Source organism: Thalassophryne amazonica, chromosome 4, assembly GCF_902500255.1.
Source record: "Thalassophryne amazonica chromosome 4, fThaAma1.1, whole genome shotgun sequence".
Lineage (NCBI taxonomy): Eukaryota > Metazoa > Chordata > Actinopteri > Batrachoidiformes > Batrachoididae > Thalassophryne > Thalassophryne amazonica.
In genome coordinates, this window is record NC_047106.1 from 62,183,588 (window position 1) to 62,208,847 (window position 25,260).

The 25,260-nt window shown below is 43.9% G+C and overlaps 1 protein-coding gene across 3 annotated transcripts in view; it reads right to left on the reverse strand.

Annotated features, from left to right (window-relative positions):
- The window catches only part of LOC117508293 (beta-galactosidase-1-like protein 2), a 104,773-nt gene extending 94,024 nt beyond the window's left edge, over positions 1 to 10,749 (reverse strand). For all 3 annotated transcript variants that reach the window (XM_034167987.1, XM_034167988.1, XM_034167989.1), the window contains exon 1: positions 10,378 to 10,749. In XM_034167987.1, the coding sequence (XP_034023878.1) occupies positions 10,378 to 10,733 (356 nt within the window). In that variant the 5' untranslated portion in view covers positions 10,734 to 10,749. The remainder of the gene's footprint in view (positions 1 to 10,377) is intronic.
- Positions 10,750 to 25,260: the final 14,511 nt, after the last annotated feature.

Consider the following 25,260-nt stretch of genomic DNA (forward strand, 5'->3'; position numbering starts at 1 on the left):
ACACACACAGACACACACACACAATTTTAATTTCAATTTATTTTCATTTTTATATCACCAAATCACAACAGTAAACACACAAGTAAGGTCTAACCTTACTAACCCCCAGAGCAGCAGTGGTAAGGAAAAACTCCCTCTGAGGAAGAAATCTCAAGCAGACCAGACTCAAAGAGGTGACCCTCTGCTTGGGCCATGTTACAGACATAAATTACAGAACAATTCACAAAACGAATATACAGGAAATGCAGTTGGTGCACAGGACAGGAGGGTCTCCAGCACAAATACCACACCCATCTCTGGATGGAGCTGCACCTTAAACAGAGAGAAAAAACAGAATCAGGCATCAGAAAGACAAGAAATACTGCATAATTTGTCAGCATTAAACAACAAGAAAAACAGGAAATACTAAGGTGATCACCAGCCACTAGCCCTAAGCTTTAATAAAAGACCCAGAATTTAGGTAAAGTTGAGGCCGGGCACACTCTGTTTCCTAATAAAATGAATTAAAAGAGTAAAAAGCATAAAACTATACTATGCCAGTATGCTAGTGTAACCCAGTGTTAAAAATGAGATAAATAAAATGAAATTTTATTTATTTACCGGAGCATAAATAGTGATAAAATAACAGAGCGATATAAGTTCATAAGTATGTTGACATAAACATACTAAAAGAAAAAAAAAAAAAGAAGAGTTAAGAAGTTGTAAGCTTAAGTTAAAATGTTGTTTTGATTGACACACTGAGCAACCAATAGCAGTAAGCCTGGTGTGATATTAACCAATAATGTCAACGGTTGAACCGCGGGGCATTGCACAACGCTGCGCCTTGCTCAGTCTTTCATCAGACGCTGACCAGAGAACCCCCTGCTCGTGTGTTACAAGAGCTTACGCATGGAAATTGGTTTCCTCTATGGATACAATTGTTGCTGGATACTGAAGTGCAGAGTGCCCGTGGAAGCCTCAGGAAACCCCGTAGCCTTGTTAGCACATTGTGCCCTGTATCGGTCAGGTTTTATGTTGGGATCAAAGTCCGAATCGCAGACGTGCAGAGGACGAACAGATGAAGATTCCCAGTACTGGATGGCGAGCCCCAGCCCAAGAGTCAAATGAACTGGTAGATTGTAGCCCGACAGGTTATAAAATACACTGAACACTGAGCGAACCTAAAGAAGCAAGAAAAGACTAAAGGACTATACCGGAGTATATTTTATTTCATTTGGATATATTTTATTTTATTTTTATTTTTTCTTTTTTTTGGCAAAGAGCGCTCTCAATTAATTTTGTACTGCCATTTTAGTTCAATTGAGTTCATGGACATTAAATTTTGTATACATAGTTTTCCAGTTAAACAAAGTGTTGTTATGTCTTATGTTGATACACCCCTAGGCTCTTTCAAATCTATAATCTTCTGATCAGGCCATTTCCTCTTTCTCTGCTGATACATACATTGGAGATAAATATACTTCCATTTCCAAATACTGACACAAAGGTCAAGAAATACTAGAAGGGTTACACTAGCCATACGAAAGGGAAAATAAGTGCGTCTTAAGTCTGGACTTGAAAGTCTCCACAGAATCTGACTGTTTTATTGATGCAGGGAGATCATTCCACAGAACAGGGGCACAATAAGAGAAAGCTCTGTGACCGGCATACTCCTTATTCACCCTAGGGACACAAAGTAGTCCTGCACCCTGAGAACGCAAAGCCTGGGCCAGTACGTAGGGTTTAATTAGGTCAGCTAAGTAGGGAGATGTCAGTCCGTGAACAATTTTATAGACTAGTAACAGAACCTTAAAATCTGATCTCACTGGGACAGGAAGCCAGTGAAGGGATGCCAAAATGGGTGTAATGTGGTTGAACTTTCTGCTTCGTGTCAAAAGTCTGACTGCAGCATTTTGAACCAATTGGAGAGCCCTACACACACAGCTATAGTCGCTGCTTGCATTTTTTATTTATGGTGGTCAACCTCTGTGTTGAAAAAGCTAACAGGTCTGTTTATAGATGGGAATAGTTTCACTTTGAGCACGTCTTCATATGGTGTACGACTACTGTGTGAAGTTTCACTGAAATCTGCAAATTGGTGTAAGAGCTGTACTTTCAAGACTTTTTGAGCGATGAACAGGATGAGAGATAAGCCCAAAGTTATGTTTGACAGAAGGTTAGGCATATCTATGTCAATGTTTGTTGATAACCCATATGCATCTTTTTTTAATGTACATCTCTTGAAGATGCATCTTGTTTCTCTAGTTGCTGCTGTCAATGAAAAGGAGCTGCTACCCTCTATCTCCATCAAAGGGGCATGTCTACCTTTCTCTGGGTGTGATTTTATAATCAGCGTTTAATATGTATAATATCCCTGACATACGTGATATACCATCTGGAGTTCAATGCAAAGAAATGTGTTTCTTTACAGAGAGATAACAGCAGCCATGAAAAGCTTATGTTGCCTGTTTTTCATCATCCATGTGTGTAATGTGGACACGAAACACGACAGGGACAACCAGTGCACAGTCTGCACTAACTCATGGCGCCCTGGGCAAACGTTGACAAACTTACCATTGACATGTGATGAGTTCAGTTCAGTGATTGTGACCTTTAACCTTTTGACCCTAAAATCAACAGGCTTCTTGGTTTGGTGACACGCAGCAGTTAGGAAAGACATTATTGATCTTACAATGTTTTTACAAAATATGCTGCAGTGACCTTTGACGCCAAAGACAATAGGCTTTTGGGGGTAAAAAAAAAAAATATCTCAAACATACTACATATCCAGTTTTGTGACAATCGGGCAGTTACAAAACATGATTTGGGCTCATAAGGTCAAAAGGTCAGTGGGGTCATGATGCATAGAGTTTGACCTTTGACCCCCAAATCAATAGCTTCCACAGTCGATGTGCATGCTCTATTGTCTTCTTTTTTGCCATGTTTATGGAACACTTGCCTGGTCTCGATTTCAAGATGGCAGCACAACTTGAAAATTGTCCATTAATCTGCAGCTCCATTTTTAACATCAGCAGCTACATTCCATTGAAGTGTGTACTGGGACATTTCCTTAAAGGTACGTAAACGCTATCAGAAACACTTGGAAAAACGAATACTCACGAGTACTTTGTTTTCGGCAGTCTCCATAGCTGTTTGTTGCAAATGCTGTATACTTTGAAACCAGTCACGGAAATGCACATAGTTACGGATCATCGGATGGTCACTAACAGCCTAAACTTAAATTGCTATGATTTGTTTGCCAAGGATACACAAAATGTTTGTTAGCGTTAAGCTTAGTCTTAGATTTAGAATTACATGTAGACACGAGTAACAGTAACAGCATTAACTGTTTTAAAATTGCCTGTGCATTCATTACTTTCAGAAATACCTGGTTTGTCTACGAGGTAGGAACAAATACTGGGACATTGAAAATATGGGCCCAGTTTCATAAAGCAGTCTAATCTTGTTTAGCTAACAAATTTTTGGAAGTTAGTCACTGCACAAAGCGCTTACCCAACTAACATTTTTAGCCTGGTACAGGAGGTTATTTTAGTCGACAAAACGTAAACGACGTTTTGTCATTTACGTTTTGAGATAAGACAAAACACTGTATCTCAAAAAAATGGCAGCTATTATATTCTACCACTTGATGGAACACTCAAGACCACATTACATCACTCATACTCCAGCAAAGGGAACGCTTCCCCTGCTTAATAGGACACCGCAGTCTCATTTGAAACCCTCCGTCATATCATGGGATTTGACCACTTACAGGGACCTCTATTTAATAGGAGGGCTGTCAATAAAGTATAGGTCCTTTTTATTTTTTTCAAAAACTATATGGATTTCATATGTTCATATGATATATTCATATTCATATATATATTCATATGTTTTTACATCAGACATGCTTGAACCCTCGTGCGCATGCGTGAGTTTTTCCACGCCTGTCGGTGACGTCAATCGCCTGTGAGCACTCCTTGTGGGAGGAGTCGTCCAGCCCCTCGTCGGAATTCCTTTGTCTGAGAAGTTGCTGAGAGACTGGCGCTTTGATCAAAATTTTTTCTAAACCTGTGAGGCACATCGAAGTGGACACGGTTCGAAAAATTAAGCTGGTTTTCGGTGAAAATTTTAACGGCTGATGAGAGATTTTGAGGTGATACTGTCGCTTTAAGGACTTCCCACGGTGCGAGACGTCGCACAGCGCTCCGAGGCGCCGTCGTCAGCCTGTTTCAAGCTGAAAACCTCCACATTTCAGGCTCTATTGATCCAGGACGTCGTGAGAGAACAGAGAAGTTTCAGAAGAAGTCGGTTTCAGCATTTTATCTTGATATTCCACTGTTTAAGGAGATTTTTTTTAATGAAAGACGTGCGGACGGGTCCGCGCGTCGGGACGCAGCCGGCGCGGTGCGACGCCACAGGAAAAACACCTCCGTGTTGATAACCATTTGTAAAATCCAGGCGGCTTTTGATGGCTTTCAGTGGAGTGAGTATATGAGAAATTGTTTAACAGCTGGACATGTTCCAACTTGTCCTTAAGGCTTCCAACAGAGGTGTTTTTCCTGTGGCGGAGCGTCGCGGCAGCTGCGAGCCAACGCTGCAATCCGCCCACACGTCCTTCATTAAAAAAATCTCCTTTAACAGTGGAATATCCGGATAAAATGCTGAAACCGACTTCTTCTGAAACTTCTCTGTTCTCTCACGACGTCCTGGATCAATAGAGCCTGAAATGTGGAGGTTTTCAGCTTGAAACAGGCTGACAATGGCGCCTGGGAGTGCTGCGCAATGTCCCGCACCGTGGGAAATCCTTAAACCGACAGTATCACCTCAAAATATCTCATCAGCCGTTAAAATTTTCACCGAAAACCAGCTTAATTTTTCGAACCGTGTCCACTTCGATGTGCCTTACAGGTTTAGAAAAAATTTTGATCAAACAAAGCGCCAGTCTCTCAGCAACTTCTCAGACAAAGGAATTCCGACGAGGGGCTGGACGACTCCTCCCACAAGGAGTGCTCACAGGCGAATGACGTCACCAACAGGCGTGGAAAAACTCACGCATGCGCACGAGGGTTCAAGCATGTCTGACGTAAAAACATATGAATGAAATCCATATAGTTTTTGAAAAAAATAAAAAGGACCTATACTTCATTGACAGACCTCATATATATATATAGCTAACTTCACATGGATAAATGGTGTACTGTTTTGTTTTCTGCTGCTTTTTTCAGTTCCCAGTGGAGAAGAAAAGATGAAGCAAGCGGGAGACGTCATGTCGCTAAGTGTTAGCCTACACTGCTAACCACAATAGCTCCGTTCTCTTGCCTGTAAAACTGCCTCAACACATTTGCGCTCCGGATCATAAACAAACCGCAACACATGTCCACTTTCCTACTGCATCACTTTTTCTTTGCATTTTCACTTTGTTTGTGTGTAAATTGACCAAAAACCCATAGAAAATGCCATGGCTGGTGCCCCGGAATTAGAGAAATTACATCATATGCATCATATTTCACCCCTTTAGCACCCGCCCCCAAACGAGACTATGGTGTCCTATTGCATAAGATGATGACTGTCATGATGTGTTTGTGACAGTTCTCACATTAGCCACTGTGTGTCGCTGTTATGCTGAGCAACACTGTGTGTACAAAAAGGCTTGGTGGAAGTGTAGAAGAAGAACTGTTTGTTTGTTTGTATGTGTCCAGAAATGTTAATAAAGCCAGTTAACCAAACAAAGTCTGGATAGTTCATGACAATGACCAACCCGGAAGTAAACAAAAAGGTTGTACATTGGAGGCGTTTCTTGGCAAAGGCGCTCGCAAGGCCGTTATGCCCTTGAAAATCGTCGACTAACGTAAAACGGCTAATCTATAAGTTTAGCTGTTGATGTGAAACGGTAAGTAGATGGATAATGTTGTGCAACTAACCGTAGTCCACTAAGTAAGTTTAAAAGACTAACTAAGGTCACTGCATATTTGTTCGCAGTGGGGGGCTTTACAGGAGCACGATCAGCTTCGTTTCCATGGAGCTGCTGACAGCCAACATGATCCTTGATGGCTGTGTATTTAACAACAGGGAAGCTTTGCAGGAGCGCGATCAGCCTCATTTAACCCAGTGTGATCAACTGGAGAGAAGGTGAAGCGCGTGCATTTGTGTGTGTGTGTGTGTGTGTGTGTGTGTGTGTGTCTGATCCACGTACACAGTGCCTGTGTGTGTGGTGATCAGAAACAGCAGGGTTATGAAAAAAGGCAAAGAGAGAGAAACAGTGCTAGCTATCTCTCCCTCCCGCTGTCTCATACACGTGCATTTTGGGTGTACAGAAAGCGATTAGAGTTTTGATATTTGAGAGATTTGAGAAATATTTGGACTGTTTGCAGTGTGTATTATTTTGGAGGCGTATTTAGCGTGTGTGGTTAGTGTGGTGGTGTTTTTTTTTTTTTGTAAAAATGAGGCATCTTATGAATGTTAAGCAAGCTCTTCAGTTTTTTTTTTTTTAACTGGAGCAAGACGGCACGCACAGCGTGTCGTCACAGTTCGTACCAGACAGTGAGGATTCTGATGATGAAGGAGATGATCCCTCTTTTGTTCTGGACGAGGAACCAGAGCAGGTGGATCCACCGACGTGAGCACAGATCTCCACAGTGGGTTGGATCATGCACTTCTGTTTGCAGCTGAGCTCCGTCCCAGTGCCAAGTCCTGGAATGCAGAGATGCAGACACACACTGCTCCAGCAGTGACTTCAGGTTTGTTTCGTTTAAAGCGTCGAGATCAACATTTGTTTCATTTTTTTCCTCTTTGGTCCCTTTTGCGCTCTTGATTCACAGGGTATTTGGTGATGAAGCTCGTTCATCCACCTTTTCTCAATGATTTGTGACTTTTTTACTTTTTTCCCTTCATTCAGGAATCACCGTATGCCGTGTGACCGGGTCTTTAGACTGCTTTATGAAACTGTTCCCTGGTCATTGTGTAGGATCATTTTTCCATCATCCGGCTTTGAGTTTATACAAACAATACACCAATCCTGCTGCTGCTAATATGGTTTTAGCACTCCTGGGCAATATTATCCAAGCCCTCTGAATACTCGAAGGACATACCAAAGCACTAACAAGAAATATGACTAAATTCAAAACAAAAAATCCTTAAATACATAACTTAACAGCAAATAACACTAACAAATATACACTGTATCTCTATGACATACAGTAACAAGATGCCAGCTGTGTTTTTTTTTGTTTTTTTTTTTTTTTTTTTTACACCAGTGAGTCCCATGATGTGGAAGAAAACCAGATGTTGCCGCGACCCGTAGCCTTTTTCCCTTGTCACAGACTGAGATTACCCCATAACAGATTTGTATATTTGCTATCTGCGCATATGCAAAAAACAGGACCTTTACTCTGTACTGAGTCTACCCTTTCTGTGTGTTGGAGCTGGTTTCAATTTATGGAGAAAAATAACATGTAAACCTGATTTTGGTTCACACACAGAAAGGGGTAAACCCAGTACAGAACAAACCACCGAGATAAGATCAGAATTTACTCACACTGAAGTTAAACCTGATTTGGGGGTCAGGGTGGTTAAGGTTAGGGTTGGAGGTAGGAGTAGGCTTAGTAATAGCGTGTTAAAAAAAACCTGTCACGAAAATTTGAATCATTTCATGACGGGAGGATGAAAAAAAAAAAACGTGAGACTGGGCTGTGTGAAGCTAATGACTCTCAAGTTATAGCGTTCAATACACAATTTTTTATGTTAAACACTAGAAATCCTCTAGGCTAATCCTGCCATATTTTAATCACACTTTTGGGTGCCAGTTTGGGGGGGGGGGGTGTGCACCCATCCCAACAGATGCACCACTGCAAGGGTCCTCCAAATATCCCCTATATTTAATCATTGGGCCCAGATTTTAACAGCCTGAAACCTTGAATTTTGCTTGATTTTTCACAGAATCAAATCACTGTGTCCTCGGCTGACTCTCTCACATTCCACCAAATTTGATACAAAATGGATCAAAACCTTTCAAGTTATTTTGTTCATACACAGATGGACACACGGGGCCAAAAAAGGCGCAGGCAGCAGGTACGACAATTTACCCAAACTGACCCAGACTGACCCAAACTGAGCCCAACGACAGACCCAAACTGACCCAGATTGACCCCAACGACGGACCCAAATATGACTAAATAAAGTACTTTTATTTATTTTCAGAAATGAGCTCCTTTCTCAAAACAGTACATTAAAGTGTAGGTGACACGTAATGCGTAATGTTTTCATGAATGTTTAAGACTAAAATTAAACAACAGTTTGAAATTTATCCTTTCCTGCTGTGCAGTTCTTGAAGAGATAAATATTCGGATTTTGAACTGCGCACCACTAAAAACCAGGAACTTCCCGGCGTGCCGACATTGGACAAGAAAGAAGGAAGAAGTGGTGTCAGCTCTGGAACCATTATCTTAATTGTCCCATTAATTTATGGATTTTTACAGGCTACTAACATACCTGTTTCCATCAAGTGGATCGGGTCAGAGCTGCACTGTGTTTTCTGTGTCAGAACGCTTATTCTCGCCGGCGAATCTTTTTCGATTGGCAGGTGGAAACACTTATATTGACGAGCGTGCACACAGACTGTAGTGCGGATTCTCCACTCCACGAGGAGGCAGAACTGACTATTTTCACTTTATTTGATTTTATTGTTTTTGGATCATGGGAATTTCATTGCGTGCAGACTGAAATGTTAGGAGCAGATGAGGCGCTACGAGTCTTTTAACTTACAATAATCATCACATTAACCATGACCGGACCAGCTCTCTCTCTCACACACACACACACAAACAAACAAACGCGTGCGCATGTTCGCACGCACACACACACACACACACACACAAGTACAAATAACGTATTAGATCACACGCAGCATCTCGAACTAAACAAACAAAAAAACACCACGGCGGGTGCATTTCAAAGCAACCAACAGAGGGGTAGCAGTAGCAATAGTACCAATTGCCATCTCACACACACACACATACACACAATAAAAATTTGGACCTACTTTGAGTAGAGTACCAGCGCTGTCCTCTCTTTCAAAAACTCACACTTCATTTCCCCCCATAAACGCGGTAACTGATTGTTGCTGGGCAACACTGACGTGATTTCATACGTAGACAAACTTTCCAACAAACTCACACGGTTTTAATATATTTAAAGTCTTAGTGATTATGCAACACTGGCCGTTTTAACCCAAAGCATGTACAATAAAATGAAATTAGGATTTTATTTATTTATTTGAGATCTGTGACTGTGATCTGGCTTTGGTGGGCGGGCTGGGGCGGCCCCAGCATATCAGTGGGCGGGCACTGCCCCCTAGGGCCCACCCATAGCAACGGCTGTGCTCAAACCCATGAAGCTGTGTACCCTATAGCACTGGTACCACAGTCTCTTATACAAACAGACTGGTAGCGTGTTTTTGAAAACATGGCTGTGATTGGTCCATCAGCCACTATTGGCTATCATTCCACGCTCTGTGATTGGCTGTGGCGTAACCGCTGAAAATGTAAGTTGGTTCCACTCCTCCAGAGACTGTGGTACCAGTGCCACGTTGTAACAACGGCTGTAACCAATCAGAGTGCGGCATGTCTCAGCCAATCAGCAAAATGTCAGAATCCTGACTAAAAGTCACGTGACCAAATAACCCATACCGACTCCTTTGCCTTGGCTGGAGGAGTGAAACCAACTTATGTACCCCACAGCTTATTCAGACACACTTCAGACTGGACTTAAAAAAAAAATTGTCCTAAAACAGTTCGACCTCCACTGTGTTTACAACTGATCTGGGCTTGAATCAGCAGGTGCCGTTCCGTTGATGACGTAGCAACAATCTGGCCACGGCTGAGGGCTGAAATGGAGCGCAGGCTTAAGACAGATGTTTATCTTTCACATGCGCACTTATCATCGAATTTTATTGTTCAGGATTTTTTTTAAAAACATCAACATTTCATCATTTTTAGTGATTTGTGTACATTTTTTTGGTGTCACCTACACTTTAATAGACAGAGAGCTCTCCCTCACCAATGCTGAAACAATAAACAAGTGGTGTTAAAGTCCGTTTGTGAGTACTGGTAATTTTATTTTGAGTGCCGCTGACTTTTAATGTACCGTTTTGAGAACGATGCGCATTTAAGAAAATAAATAAAAGCACTTAATTTAGTCATACTTGGGTCAGTCTGGCTCACTTTGGGTAAATCGTCGCACTCGCGCAGCAGCGGCTGTCCAAATATTTATGGACCCACCTGTCCAGGAAGCTGAAGTTCATAACACACGAATCACTGAGGAGCCATCAGATATTTCTTTAAATACACAGACGCATGCAACTTTAGCCACCTTGAACTTCTTTTGACGTCTTTTTCTTACCTTGACATCCGATAAAAAATAATCCCAGCAACAGCCACACACAGCAGAGCAAAGTATCTCTGTTTAAGCGACAGACGAAAGCCCAGAACGGGTGTGGTTTCCATGAGACGTGACGAAAAAAAAAATACAGAAAAAAAAAAAAAAAAAAACACTAGAAGACGGTTTTTACTTATACGTTTGTGACGATATAAAGTTGAAGAAAACTCAAAGTAGTCCAAAAACACAATCCAGTTTCCACGAGTATTAAAACGCTCCGATGCAAAAAGGTGTCTGGGGAACAGAGGAAAAAAAAAAGATATTTTCGTCCTGACAGCTTTATTTGTCTGATAATGTTTCCGTGTTAACATGAAACACATCTTTTTAGAGTGACAGCCAGCCAGGCAGCCACGAGATTCTTCTTCTTCTCTTTAATTACGGCTGTTGGCAGGAGGTGGTGTAATACCGCCACCTTCCGCTCCGGAGGTCAGCACAGTTACTACATTGACACAAAGGCTGACGTGCACACATTTTTGCCTCCAAACGATGCAAATCTATTTTCTGTTTTGTTACAACATTGTCGAAATGGCTGGAAAAGAGCAACAGGAGTGACGTCAGCAGCAGTAATAGTAGCTTTCCTTTCCAGCTGTTGTTGCTATGCTGGGAACTACCATTGATTTCTATTCTCAAGGTTGGCGCTAAATCACTTTGGCAAAGTAGCCAATCTGAAGGCGAGAATTCGTACTTCCGTGACTGGCCGCTCGGTGATAACTCACTCGGGTTGTGTGCTGTTTTATTGAAATCAGCTGGTTTTTATTGCCTGGAACAAAGATTTATACACCAAGCTGACCTAAAATGAACTGTTGTACTATATAAAATTGACTTTATTGACGAGTAACCCGTTTGAAAAGTGACCAAATTACATGTATTTGTATTGAGTTCAGTGATGTTTTCACAGAGGTGATGTTTTCAAGGTTAGATGCCCAGAAGACCGACCTTGAGAATTTACTCACTAGATGGAGGACCGGTGAAATGACCGATGCACAGTAAACGCAGCAGCGAGCAGCTCGTGTATCTGTGGCGCTCTGATCGCTTCCTCCATCTTTGATTATGAAATAATGCTGAATTTATGTGGAAATGATTGTTGTACAAAAGCTTCAGATATCTGTCGCTGAGATAGATGATGACTGGAGTGCAGTTTGAAGCAGCAACAAGGTGATAAATGTAGAACCACACCTAATGCACAGAAATGACACATGCATAGTGAAGGCAGGGCGGACCGATTTTAAGGGGGGGCTGTTCAGTCAGATCCTGGGTCAAGATTTCACTTTATATAGATTTTGAAGGATTATGTCAAAACTACTTCACAGATTCTCACCAAATTTGTACCACACATACATATTAGGCCATGGAAGACTCCATTAATTTTTGAAGGTGATCTAGATCGAGATTCTGGATCAAGATTTCACTTTATATAGGCTTTGAAGGATTACATCAAAACTACTTCATGGATTCTCTGTTATGTGTCGGACGCAGCCCGGAGAACTGACCAGCGTTTGAAGGACCCAGTATAAAATAAGCAGAGCACGGTACAAAGGATAACAGAGTTTAATAAACATAACAGTGAAGTGATACAAAAACAACAAAAGAGTCCGCGGTCTGGCGTGGTGGATTGCGGTGCGCTCCCAGCAGCGCTAACGGTCCGGAGCCAGAAAACTGTTCGGACCCAAGGACCCCGCCGACACCCCCCAGGTGGCCGCGACAAACCGAGTCTGTGAAAGAAGAAATCATTATGTGAGTCCACACTCAACACACAGAGAGAACGCTCAAAGGTGTACAAACAGCAAACACTTCCTGGCTTAATTGCAAATCAGCTTCCCACCCTGCAGGCATAGAACACCCCGTTCACAAAACTCCACTGCAGTGGAAGCTGATTTAAACGACTAACATACAGCTCAATATAATAAGGTGTGAGGGACACCACATTTACTGACTGTATAAATGTTAGTCACAAAACCAAACGTACCTCAGGAAGTGTGCTGACGAGCGTGAGACCTCACCCCCTCCTCTTTCACAGACCATGCATCAAACCTGGACGTTCTCTGCATCCACTGATGGGAGATGGCTCTAGAGACGAGGATCTCACCCGTCTGGTCACAAGGTCGAGTCTCTGGCAAATACACACTGTGTACTCCAGACTTAAATGCTACCATGTTCCAATCCATGTAGATGCACCACAGCTGTGAGTCCTGACGAGCTGCACGTGATCAGCCTCAGGTGATCAGGGTGAGGTCCTGATAAACTCAGCTACACAGCCACTCAGTCCCAAATGCGCACCACCTGGAAGGAAAACCAAAAGACAGAAACAAAAGACACACAAAAGCCAGCCAGGCACGCCAGCCACAACATTCTCAGCAAATTTGCACTGCAGTCAGATATTAGGGCATGGTAGACTCCACTTAATTTGGGAGGTGATCCGGACCTGGATCTGGATTCTGGATAAAGATTTCTCTTTATAAAGGCTTTGAACGATTACATCAAAACTACTTCACAGATTCTCACCAAATTTGCACCACAGATACATATTGGGTCATGGAAGACTCTACTGAATTTTGGAAGGGATCTGGATCCAGATCAAAATTCTGGATCAAGATTTCACTTTATATAGGCTTTAAAGGATTATGTCAAAACTACGTCATGGATTCTCACCAAATTTGCACCACAGATAGATATTAGAGCATGGAAGACTCCACTGAATTTTGGAGGTGATCTGGATCCAGATTGGCAGGCATCAGAAATCTCTTGATTGTTCTTGTTTTTTAGTTTGCAGCCACCACTACCTCCATTGGCTCCACCTGGTCCTGGCTACTTTGCTCCTGACCTCTCTTTAGACCACAGGTGCCTCCTCTTTCCATGCCTCAGCATCTACTCCCAAGAACACCATTAAAAATCCTTATTGTTCATAAACCTTTCTGCAGTTTTATTCACTGCTTCTTGCAATTGAGTCCACCACCTTAGATCCCAATCCTGACAAAAAATGCCAGTGATTCCTGACATTTTGTTATCAAACCCTTTTGACAAAGAAATGTTTTGCAGTTTAAACACGATCTTTACAAGAAATAAGGATAAATATAACCAACAAAAAAAATCATATCTGCTTTCACTCTGTTTCGTCATCACCATGTCCCATCACTCAGTATTTGCATAAAATAGATTTCTTGTCTATTTTGCCCTCACCTAGCTGCCAGCATAGTGAATACTTGTCTTTTTTCACTGTAAAATGTCCGAAAATGAATGGCAGCTGGCCACGTTGTCTCTGCCTCTTGTAGGTAATGTGACCAAGGCATGATGAGGGCCCCAGCAATGTTTAGCAACATAATAAACAATTCCATCAGAGCACTCTCTGCTGGATAAACTATGTAATGGCACTATTTCCAACAGACAAAGTGTTTTTCTACATTGTTAACTCAGTAAAATAAAATATGTTGGTGAAAAGCACATATCGACTGATACTATTGGCCAACCAATATATTGACCAGACTCCTAATAACAGTAATTCATTCATTTTCTGACACCTATCCAGGTCTGAGTTGTGGTGACAACAGACCAAGCAGCTGTATATCCCACAGAGATCTGTGGGGTAGAGAGCCTTCTCCTACCGTGGCCCTACTCTCTGGAACGATCTACCTGCAGCTATAAGGCAGTCCAACACAGTGGAGACTTTTAAATCAAGACTGAAGACCCACTTTTCTAGACTGTCTTATCATTAATTTATTTTGTTTTTATGTTTGCCTTGTAATGTCTTTTTATTCTACTGTGTTTTACGTTTTTATCGTGCCCTTTTTGATTTTAATTTACTCTGTTGTTATAAATTGTGTGTTATGTGAAGCGCCTTGGGGCAACTCTGTCGTGTCGTGAGATGGCGCTATATAAATTAAAATTGAAATTGATCCCGCACTTCCCTATCAGCCAAGTCTGTAGCTCTTCCCAGAGGATCCTGAGGCATTCCCAAACCAGCTGGGAAATATGTTCCCTCCAGCATGTCCTGGGTCTTCCCCAGAGCGTCTTCCCAGTTGGTCATGCCTGGAAGACCTCCCTAGGAAGATGACCAGGACATATCCTCACCAGATGCTCAAGCCACCGCAGTTGGTTTCGTTCAATTTGAAGAAGCAGCGGTTCTACTCCAAGTCCCTGCTGCAGAGTCAAGCTTTTCACCATGTCCAGGAGTGGAAGCCCTGATACCCAACGGAGGAATCTTATTTCAGCCACTTGTATCTGTGACCTTATTCTTTCGGCCATTACCCAAAGTTCATGACCATAGGTGAGGACAGGAGTGTAAATTAACTGATAAATTGAGAACCTTGCCTTCTGCTCAGCATCTTCTTCACCACAATGGTCCAGTAGAGCAATCCTGAAACATCAAGCGTCGCCCCAATCCATTCATCGAGCTCACGCTCCAACTTACCCCCACTCTTGAACAAGATCCTGAGGTACTTAAACTCCTCCACCTGGGTCAAAAACTCTCCCCTGACCCAGAGGGGACACAGCAGACCGGTTCAGTCTTTTGATATGAAAAGACTGAATGTTACCTGCATTTCTTGAGAATTCATGTGTATTCTCTTGAATTAATATGTTTCTGTTTTACTGTATGCTTGTGAGACTTGGACTCTAATCATGACCAAAGGCAGAGAGTGTATGTACAGTTGTATGCAACGGTTTGGGCACCCCTGATCATTTTCACGATTTTCCTTTATGAATCATTGGTTGTCTGGATCAGAAATTTCCGTTAAATATCATATAGCAGATGAACACACTGATATTTGAGAAATTAAATTAAGTTTCTAGTATTTACAGAAAGTGTGCAATAATTATTTAAACAAAATTGGGCAGGTGCATAAATTTGGACACCCTTGTCATTTTATTGATTTGAATACATTTAGCACTAATTATTGGAACACAAAATTGTTTTGGTAAGCTCATTGACCCTTGACCTCCTTACACAAGTAAATCCAATCATGAGAAAGGGTATTTAAGGTGGCCATTTGCAAATGTTTCCCCTCTTTGCATCTATTCTAATGAGTGGCTACATGGGATCCTCTAAACAACTCACAAAAGACCTGAAAACAAAGATTGTTCAAGATCATGGTTTAGGGGAAGGACACAGAAAGCTATCTCAGAGATTTCAGCTGTCAGTTTCCACTGTGAGGAACATAGTGTGGAAATGTAAGACCACAGGCACAGTACTAGTTAAGGCCCGAAGTGGCAGGCCAAGAAAAATCTCAAATAAGCTGAAGCGAAGGATGGTGAGAACAGTCATAGTCAACCCACAGACCTGCTCCAAAGACCTACAACATGATCTTGCTGCAGATAGTGTCTCTATGCATCGTTCAACTATACTTTGCACAAAGAGATGCTGTATGATGCTGTAATGCAGAGGAAGCCTTTTCTGCATACACACCACAAACAGAGTCGCTTGAGGTATGCTAAAGCACATTTGGACAAGCCAGCTTCATTTTGGAATAAGGGCTGTGGACTGATGAAACTAAAATTCGGTTATTTGGACATAACAAGGGGCGGTATGCATGGCTGAAAACGAACACAGCATTGCAAGAAAAACACTTGCTACCTACAGTAAAATTTGGAGGTGGTTCCATCATGCTGTGTGGCTGTGTGGCCAGTGCAAGTACTGGGAATCTTGTTAAAGTTGAGGGTCACATGGATTCCAGTCAATATCAACAGATTCTTGAGAACAATGTTCATGAATCCGTGACAAAGTTGAAGTTGCGCCGGGGCTGGATCTTTCAACAAGACAATGACCCTAAACGCTGCTCAAAATCTACTAAGGCATTCATGCAGAGGAACAAGTACAATGTTCTGGAATGGCCATCTCAGTCCCCAGACCTGAAAATTATTAAAAATCTGTGGTGTGATTTTAAGCATGCTGTCCATGCACAGAAACCAACAAACCTGAGATTTTTTCTAACATCTCATAAAATACCTTCAACCATAATCCAGACTCTCATTGGAAGCTACAGGAAGTGTTTAGAGGCTGTTATTTCTGCAAAAGGAGGATCTACTAAATATTGATGTTTTTTTTCTGTTGGGGTGCCCAAATTTATGCACCTGCCTGATTTTGTTTAAAGAATTATTGCACACTTTCTGTAAATCCTATAAACGTTGTTTCACTTCTCAAATATCACTGTGTTTGTCTGCTATATGATATATTTAACTGAAATGGCTGATCCAAATAACCAATGATTTATAAAGGTTATAAATGATTTATAAAATCACAGAAATCATCAGGGGTGCCCAAATTTTTACATACCACTGTATTTGGTACTATAAGTCTCTTCAGAGCCGCCTTGGGCAGACCTGGAATCACTTTGTGTAAATTAAGTTACTTATAGTGAGACTCAGGTTTGGAGTACCATCTGTATCAGGAGGGAACGTCGCATGCAACATTTTGGTCATGTGGTGCATTTCTCTAGGCATAATCCAGTAGACAGGCACCTCAATGTAAAGGTCTCCAACAAGTGGGAAAGGCCAAAGAGCTGTTTCACATGGCTGCAACAGATACAGCAGACAGCTGTTTACAAGAAGTGTTGATGGACCGGATGGACTGAAAGGATCAGTTGGACTGGTTGTCTGCTTGGGCGGTTGCCATCCACAGTCAAAGGCGATTCTGTGGTGTGGTGGATAGCGACAAGCTGCACCAGCTTATACTCCCAGACCTGATGTGGTTAATGTAGGCCTGTGTACGAACTAAACTGTGCAAGGTAAATTGCATCTACAGTACAACAAACAACACATGACATGATGAGTCATGAACAGTGCTAGTTTGGATAAAATCATTGGAATGTGTAGTAAATATGAAAACACATGGCAAATAGGGAGCTCACCACAATCACCTCAACAATAGCTGTGTTCAAATGCACAGTAATGTTCATTTCGGAATTTCTAAGACGCTAAGATTTTGAGTATTTGATTAATAATTGATAACTAATTTTAAAGATATTTTTTGATCATAACACTCTGTTCTCTCTTCTTTTTTAGGTCAGAAATTTGACATTGGTTAAAAAATTGCTGCCTGGAATATTTAAAGTTTAAATTAGCTTTTAACAGATAGCAGATAACAGATATAGGAAATGGCTGACAAGAAGTCCTAGCAGTGGCTAGAAAAGGGCGGCCTAAAGGACAGCACAGAGGTTGTGATCATGACAGCACAAAATTAAATCCTGAGCACCGGTTCCACACTCAAGTGGACCACAGTTGCAGGCTGTGCAAATGTGCCCTAAAGACAGTCCAGTACATAGTAGCAGGATGCAAGCTGGGACAGCATACACTGAAAAACACAACCACGTGTAAGGAATAGTGTACAGGAACATCTGTGCTGCACGAGAGACACTGCCAAAGGTGGTTGAGAATGATGGGGCTTCAGTCTTTTGACACTTCAAATTTAAGATAGACAAGCAGCTGTTGGCCAACCAACCAGACACTATGTTGGTTGACAAGAGAAAGAAGACCACATTTGTGATTGATGTTGCAATTCCAGCTGACAGCAACATCAGACAAAAGGAGCATGAGAAAATCAAGAAGTACCAGAGGCTGAAGGAACAACTAGAGAAGATGTGTACGGTAACAGGAGCACTCGGAGCTGTAACCCCCAGACTGGAAAAGTGGCTCCAACAGATTCCAGGCACAACATCAGAGGTCTCTGTCCAGACGAGTAACAACTATGATACTGTGCAGAATACTGAAATTGCCAGGTCCCTGGTGGAGGACCAGAGCTTGAGGAACACATGAAGAGTTCAGGCGCAAAACCCTGTATCTCCACCAGACCACACTTGTTTTAAATAAGGATATTTACCTGATGGAAGTTGTACATCTACATGAATAATTCTTTCTTGTTATGAAATGGTTATGGTGCACTGAACAAAACAGAATCTCAAAAATCAACCTTTATTCAGAAATGTGTTAATTAGCACATTCCTGACATTCTTAATGTGACTTAACGCTTCTGAATATGTTTCTTAATAGTGCGTGTTGGTGTGTGATAGTCGTGATTTTCATTTTTTTTTTATTTATTTATTTATTTCATTCATTTAAAAGAACAAAAAAAACAGAAAAGCAGAAATAAAGCATCTCCATTACCAGAATGAAAAGGAGCAGAGAGAAGAACAAGTCTTATATTTTCTGCCCCTTTTTACAATACAATCTTTCAATATCCAGCGTCATTTTTCAACATTATTTAACAGATTGTATTTCTTTAACTTGTCACATACCACTGACTTATTTCATAATTATGACCATTATTAAATAGATTACATCTCTGACAGGTTACATTTTTAAACTTAAAACATTTTATACATTATTAACAAATTACATTTTTTTTAACTTCCTTACAGCCCACTAACTTATTTTATAGTTTCATACTTACTTAATACATCTAGTTTAATACGTTTTTAAATAATTTAAGCGACCTTAATTCTTAATTTCTTTGTTGAGATTGTTCCATAATTTTACACCATTTACTGCAATACTCTGTTCTTTTACTCTGGTTCTGTATCTTGGTTTTCTAAAGACTTCTATTCCTTTCAGTTTATAACTACTTACTCTTTTCTCAAACATATTTTGAATGTTTGTTGGTAAAGTATTTTTATTTGCTTGGTACATTGTTTGTAATATTTTCAAATCGACCAAATCACGAAATTTAAGTACCCTGTACTTAATGAACAATGGATTAGATGGATCTCTAAAACCACTGTTGCTAATCACCCTTAAAGCCCTTTTCTGCAGAATAAACAAAGGTTGTATATAAGTTGTATATGTTGATCCCCAGATTTCTACACAATAAGTTAAATATGGGAAAATCAATGAATTGTACAATGTTAATAAACCATAACTATTTAATGAATATTTTACTTTATGCAAAACAGCAATGGCTTTCGCTATTTTTCCTTTTATGTAATTTATGTGTGACTTCCATGTAAGATCTTCATCAATTATGACTCCTAAAAATTTCATTTCTTTTACCCTTTGTATATCCATTCCATCTATTTGTAATGACACGTTATTTTTTTTTTTTTTGCTCTGTCATTAAACAATATGAAATTTGTCTTATTAATATTTAGTGACAGTCTGTTTATATCAAACCAATGCTTAACCTTTTCCAATTCTGTTTTTATCACTTGTGCTACTTCCTGTATATCTTGTATTGTTGTATCATCAGCAAATAAAATGCTACCAAGCACATTAGATACATTCACAAAATCATTGATATACATTGATATACAAAATCATTGATATACAAAATAAACAGTTTGGGTCCAAGTACTGATCCTTGTGGTACTCCATAAGCAATATTACACAATTCTGATTTGATATTATTTATCTGAACAAACTGTTTTCTGTTTTCCAAGTAGCTTTTTACCCACTGATGTGCAATACCTCTTATTCCATATTGTTGTAACTTGTGAATCAATCAATCAATCAATAACATCAAAAGCTTTTTTCAAGTCAATAAAAATACTTACAAAATAATCCTTATTTTCTATTGTTGTTGATATTTTCTCTATTAATTCCATAATTGCCATAGCTGTCGAATGTTTTGTTCTGAATCCATACTGAGCATTATTTAAAATATGATGTTTCTCAGTGAATTTATCCAACCTTGTCACAAAAACTTTTTCCATAATTTTAGAAAACTGTGGAAGCAATGATACTGGCCTGTAATTAGAGAATTTATGTTTGTCTCCATTTTTATATAATGGGACTACCTTGGCAATTTTCATTTCATCTGGAAAAATCCCTGTTGACAGAGACAGATTGCAAATATAAGTAAATGGTTCAATAACAGTTTCTATTATACTTTTTACAGTCATCATGTCTAAATCTTCATGGTCAGTTGATCTTTTGCTTACACAGTTTCTTATTTCATCTTTTTCCACATTGTCCAGGAAAATACTATTGACCGTATTTACAAGTGTATGTAATGTATCTTCTACTATTGGTTTATTTCCCACCAGACTTGATCCTACATTTGAAAAATAATCATTAAACCCATTTGCCACTTCTTTTATGTCATATATCTCTTTATTTTCTTTGACAAAGTAATTTGGAAAAGTTGCTTTCGCTCCATCACTTTCAATCACACTTTTCATAATTCCCCATGTTGCCCTCATTGTTGGGAAAGTGTAGGAGCACGGACCCACAACAGGGGGCGCAAATGAACGGACAATGGAGTAAGTCAAAATAACAACGCTTTACTGTTGTGAATGTGCACAACGAATACAACCAATTACAGAAATGGACAACAGTCAATACACAAAAGTGTCGTGTGGGCAGGCTCGAAGATAGGAGACGCCTCTCCAAGGTAAGACCGGAACCACACGGCTTCCTCCGCCACAGGACCCCGGGAATACTGGAGCCGCCAAGTCCCGAACTCCCAGGTGGCCACTGCCTCCGCGTGTCGGACCTGGTACTGCTGGCGAGGGGAAAAGAACAGTTAGATGGGGGCGCGTTTGCACCCAGAACTCCGAACGGCAGGAAAGGTACCTCCACCTCTCGTTGGAACAGTAATCCAATAAACTAGCTCAGTCAGAAATATGTACTCTGTATGCTTCGATATGTTACCTCTCCGGTAGAAACGATATCTCGGCGATGAGGTGGAGATGCCGTCCTGCTGATATACCCCAGTGATAATTGCCGTCAGCTGTCTCAGGTGATGGGTGACAGCTGTTACCGAGGCTGCTCCTGTGGGGCGGCGGCGCCCTCTGGTGCCTGGAGCCCGCACTCCAGGCAGGGCGCCCTCTGGTGGTGGTGGGCCAGCAGTACCTCCTCTTCAGCGGCCCACACAACAGGACCCCCCCCTCAACGGGCGCCTCCTGGCGCCCGACCGGGCTTGTCCGGGTGGCGACGGTAGAAGTCGGCCAGGAGGGCCGGGTCCAGGATGAAGCTCTTCTTCACCCAGGAGCGTTCTTCGGGACCATACCCTTCCCAGTCCACCAGATATTGAAAGCCCCGGCCCATCCGACGGACGTCCAACAACCGGCGCACTGTCCAAGCCGGCTCGCCATCGATGATCCGGGCAGGAGGTGGTGCCGGACCGGGTGTACAGAGGGGCGAGGTGTGATGGGGCTTGAGCTTCGACACATGAAATACAGGATGGATCCGCAGTGAGGCTGGAAGCTGAAGCCTCACTGCGGCGGGATTGATGACCTTGAGGATTTTAAACGGTCCTATGTACCTGTCCTGTAGTTTAGGGGAGGCCACTTGTAGTGGGATGTCCTTTGTGGACAACCACACTTCCTGCCCGGGGCGATACGTAGGGGCCGGGGTCCGCCGCCGGTCTGCATGGGTCTTCGCCCTCATCCGGGCCTTCAACAAAGCAGAACGGGCGGCACGCCACACCCGACGGCACTTCCGCAGGTGGGCCTGGACCGAGGGCACACCGACCTCTCCCTCAACCACCGGGAACAACGGGGGCTGATACCCCAAACACACCTCAAAGGGGGAGAGGCCGGTGGCTGATGACACTTGACTGTTGTGGGCGTACTCGATCCAGGCCAGATGAGTACTCCAGGCCGCCGGGTGCGCGGCTGTCACACAACGCAGTGTTTGCTCCATTTCTTGATTGGCCCGCTCTGCTTGCCCGTTGGTCTGGGGGTGATACCCGGACGAGAGACTGACCGTGGCCCCCAGTTCCCGGCAAAAGCTCCTCCAGACATGCGAGGAGAACTGGGGACCGCGATCGGAGACGATGTCTGATGGTATCCCATGCAGGCGGACGACGTGGTGGACCAGGAGGTCCGCTGTCTCCTGGGCCGTTGGGAGCTTCGGGAGGGCCACGAAGTGGGCCGCCTTGGAGAATCGGTCCACTATCGTGAGGATCACGGTGTTTCCCTGGGACGGCGGGAGGCCCGTGACAAAATCCAGGCCGATGTGGGACCAGGGGCGATGAGGCACGGGCAGCGGCTGTAGCAGTCCCGGAGCCTTGCGATGGTCGGCCTTGCCCCTGGCACAGGTGGTACAGGCCTGGATATAGTCCCGGACGTCGGCCTCCAGGGACGCCCACCAGAAGCGCTGCCGGACAACTGCCACGGTTCTTCGCACCCCTGGATGACAGGAGAGCTTAGAGCCGTGACAGAAGTCCAGGACTGCAGCCCTTGCCTCTGGTGGGACGTAAAGTCTGTTCTTTGGTCCAGTCCCGGGGTCCGGGCTTCGTGCCAGGGCCTCCCGGACGGTTCTCTCTACGTCCCAGGTGAGGGTGGCCACGATAGTGGACTCCGGGATGATGGGTTCCGGTGGATCCGACAACTCCGCTTTGACCTCGTCTTCGTGTACCCGGGACAAGGCATCCGACTTCTGGTTCTTGGTCCCGGGCCGGTAGGTGATGCGGAAGTCAAAACGGCCGAAGAACAGTACCAGCGGGCTTGCCTGGGATTCAGCTGCTTGGCGGTCCTGATATATTCCAGGTTCTGGTGGTCAGTGAAAACCGTGAATGGCACGGACGTTCCCTCCAACAGGTGTCTCCACTCTTCAAGAGCCTCTTTCACCGCAAGGAGTTCTCGGTTGCCGACATCATAGTTCCGTTCAGCCGGGGTCAACCTGCGGGAAAAATAGGCACACGGATGAAGGACCTTATCGGTCTTCCCACTCTGGGACAGTACAGCTCCTATCCCTGAGTCCGTGGCGTCCACTTCAACCACTAACTGGCGACTAGGATCGGGCTGCACCAGAACGGGTGCAGACGAGAAGCGCCGTTTCAACTCCTTGAACGCGGCCTCGCAACGATCCGACCAGGTGAAGGGGACTTTTGGTGAGGTTAGGGCTGTCAGGGGGCTAACAACCTGGCTGTAGCCCTTAATGAACCTCCTGTAGAAATTCGCAAAGCCGAGGAACTGTTGCAGCTTCCTACGGCTTGTGGGTTGGGGCCAGTCTCTCACCGCTGCAACCTTGGCCGGATCAGGAGCGACGGAGTTGGGGGAGATGATGAACCCCAGGAAGGACAAAGAGGTGCGGTGAAACTCACACTTCTCGCCCTTAACAAACAGCCGGTTCTCCAATAACCGCTGCAGGACCTGACGTACATGTCGGACATGGGTCTCAGGATCCGGAGAAAAGATGAGTATGTCGTCTAAATATACGAAGACGAATCGGTGCAGGAAGTCCCGCAAGACATCATTAACCAATGCTTGGAACGTCGCGGGAGCATTTGTAAGACCGAACGGCATGACCAGGTACTCAAAATGACCTAACGGGGTGTTAAATGCCGTCTTCCACTCGTCTCCCTTCCGGATCCGAACCAGGTGATACGCATTCCTAAGATCAAGCTTGGTGAATATCTTGGCTCCATGCAGGGGCGTGAACACCGAATCCAACAAGGGTAAGGGGTATCGGTTACGAACCGTGATTTCGTTCAGCCCCCTGTAATCAATGCATGGACGTAATCCGCCATCCTTTTTCCCCACAAAAAAGAAACCCGCACCCATCGGGGAGGTGGAATTCCGGATCAACCCGGCAGCCAAAGAGTCCCGGATGTAGGTCTCCATTGATTCGCGTTCAGGTCGTGAGAGGTTGTACAGCCTGCTGGACGGGAACTCAACGCCTGGAACCACATCAATGGCACAATCATACGGGCGGTGCGGGGGAAGGGTGCGTGCCAGATCCTTGCTGAACACCTCCGCAAGGTCATGGTACTGCACCGGCACCGTCCCTAGATTGGGCGGGGCTCTGACCTCCTCCCTGGCCTGGGAACCGGGAGGAACCGAGGAACCTAAACATACCCGATGGCAGGTCTCGCTCCACTGGACCACTACCCCGGACGGCCAATCGATCCGGGGATTGTGTTTCAACATCCAGGGAAAACCTAAAATCACACGGGAGGTGGCCGGAGTTACAAAAAACTCGATCTCCTCCCGGTGATTCCCCGACACCACCAGAGTTACTGGTGGTGTCTTGTGAGTGATTGGAGGGAGTAGGGAGCCATCTAGTGCCCGTACCTGCACACTGCACAGGCGAGGTAAGCGCCACCAGAGGGAACCCTATCTCCCTGGCCCATTTGCTATCAAGCAAATTCCCTTCTGAGCCCGTGTCCACCAGTGCTGGGGCCTTCAGGGTTAAATCCTCATAAAGGATTGTAACTGGGAGTCGTGTGGCGATGTGGGTGTGTCCCACGTGAACGTCTCGGCCCCCCCCTAGCCCAGTGTCTAGGGGCGGGCGTTGGTGTTTAACCGCTCGGGGCAGTCTCTTACCTGATGCTCAATCGAGCCACAAACAAAACACGCTCCGCGGGCCAGCCTCCTTTGTGTGGCCGGTGCCCTAAATGTTGCCCTACTCGTGTCCATAGCTTCGTCAGCAGGGGGAGCTGTGATCGCACGGAGCGCAGGGGCCGTGGAGCGTGGGGAGGGCGGAACGCGGTTGGAACCGGAAGGGAGAGGGACGACGCGTGCCTGGCCACGCCCTTCGTCTCGTTCCCAACGGCGCTCATTTAACCGATTGTCTAATCGTATGACAAGATCGATAAGCCCATCCAAATCCCGCGGTTCGTCCTTAGCCACCAGGTGCTCCTTGAGGACCAATGACAGTCCGTTTACGAAGGCGGCACGGAGGGCAGTGCTATTCCAGCCGGACCTCGCAGCCGCGATGCGGAAGTCGACTGCATAGGCAGCTGCGCTCCAGCGCCCCTGTCTCATTGACAGCAGCACGGCTGAAGCGGTCTCTCCTCTATTAGGGTGATCGAACACTGTTCTGAGCTCCCTCACAAACCCATCATATGTCAGAAGGAGCCGTGAACTTTGCTCCCAGAGCGCTGTAGCCCAAGCGCGTGCCTCACCACGAAGCAGATTATCACATAAGCTACTTTGCTAGCGTCAGTCGCGTACATGACGGGACGCTGTGCGAAGACGA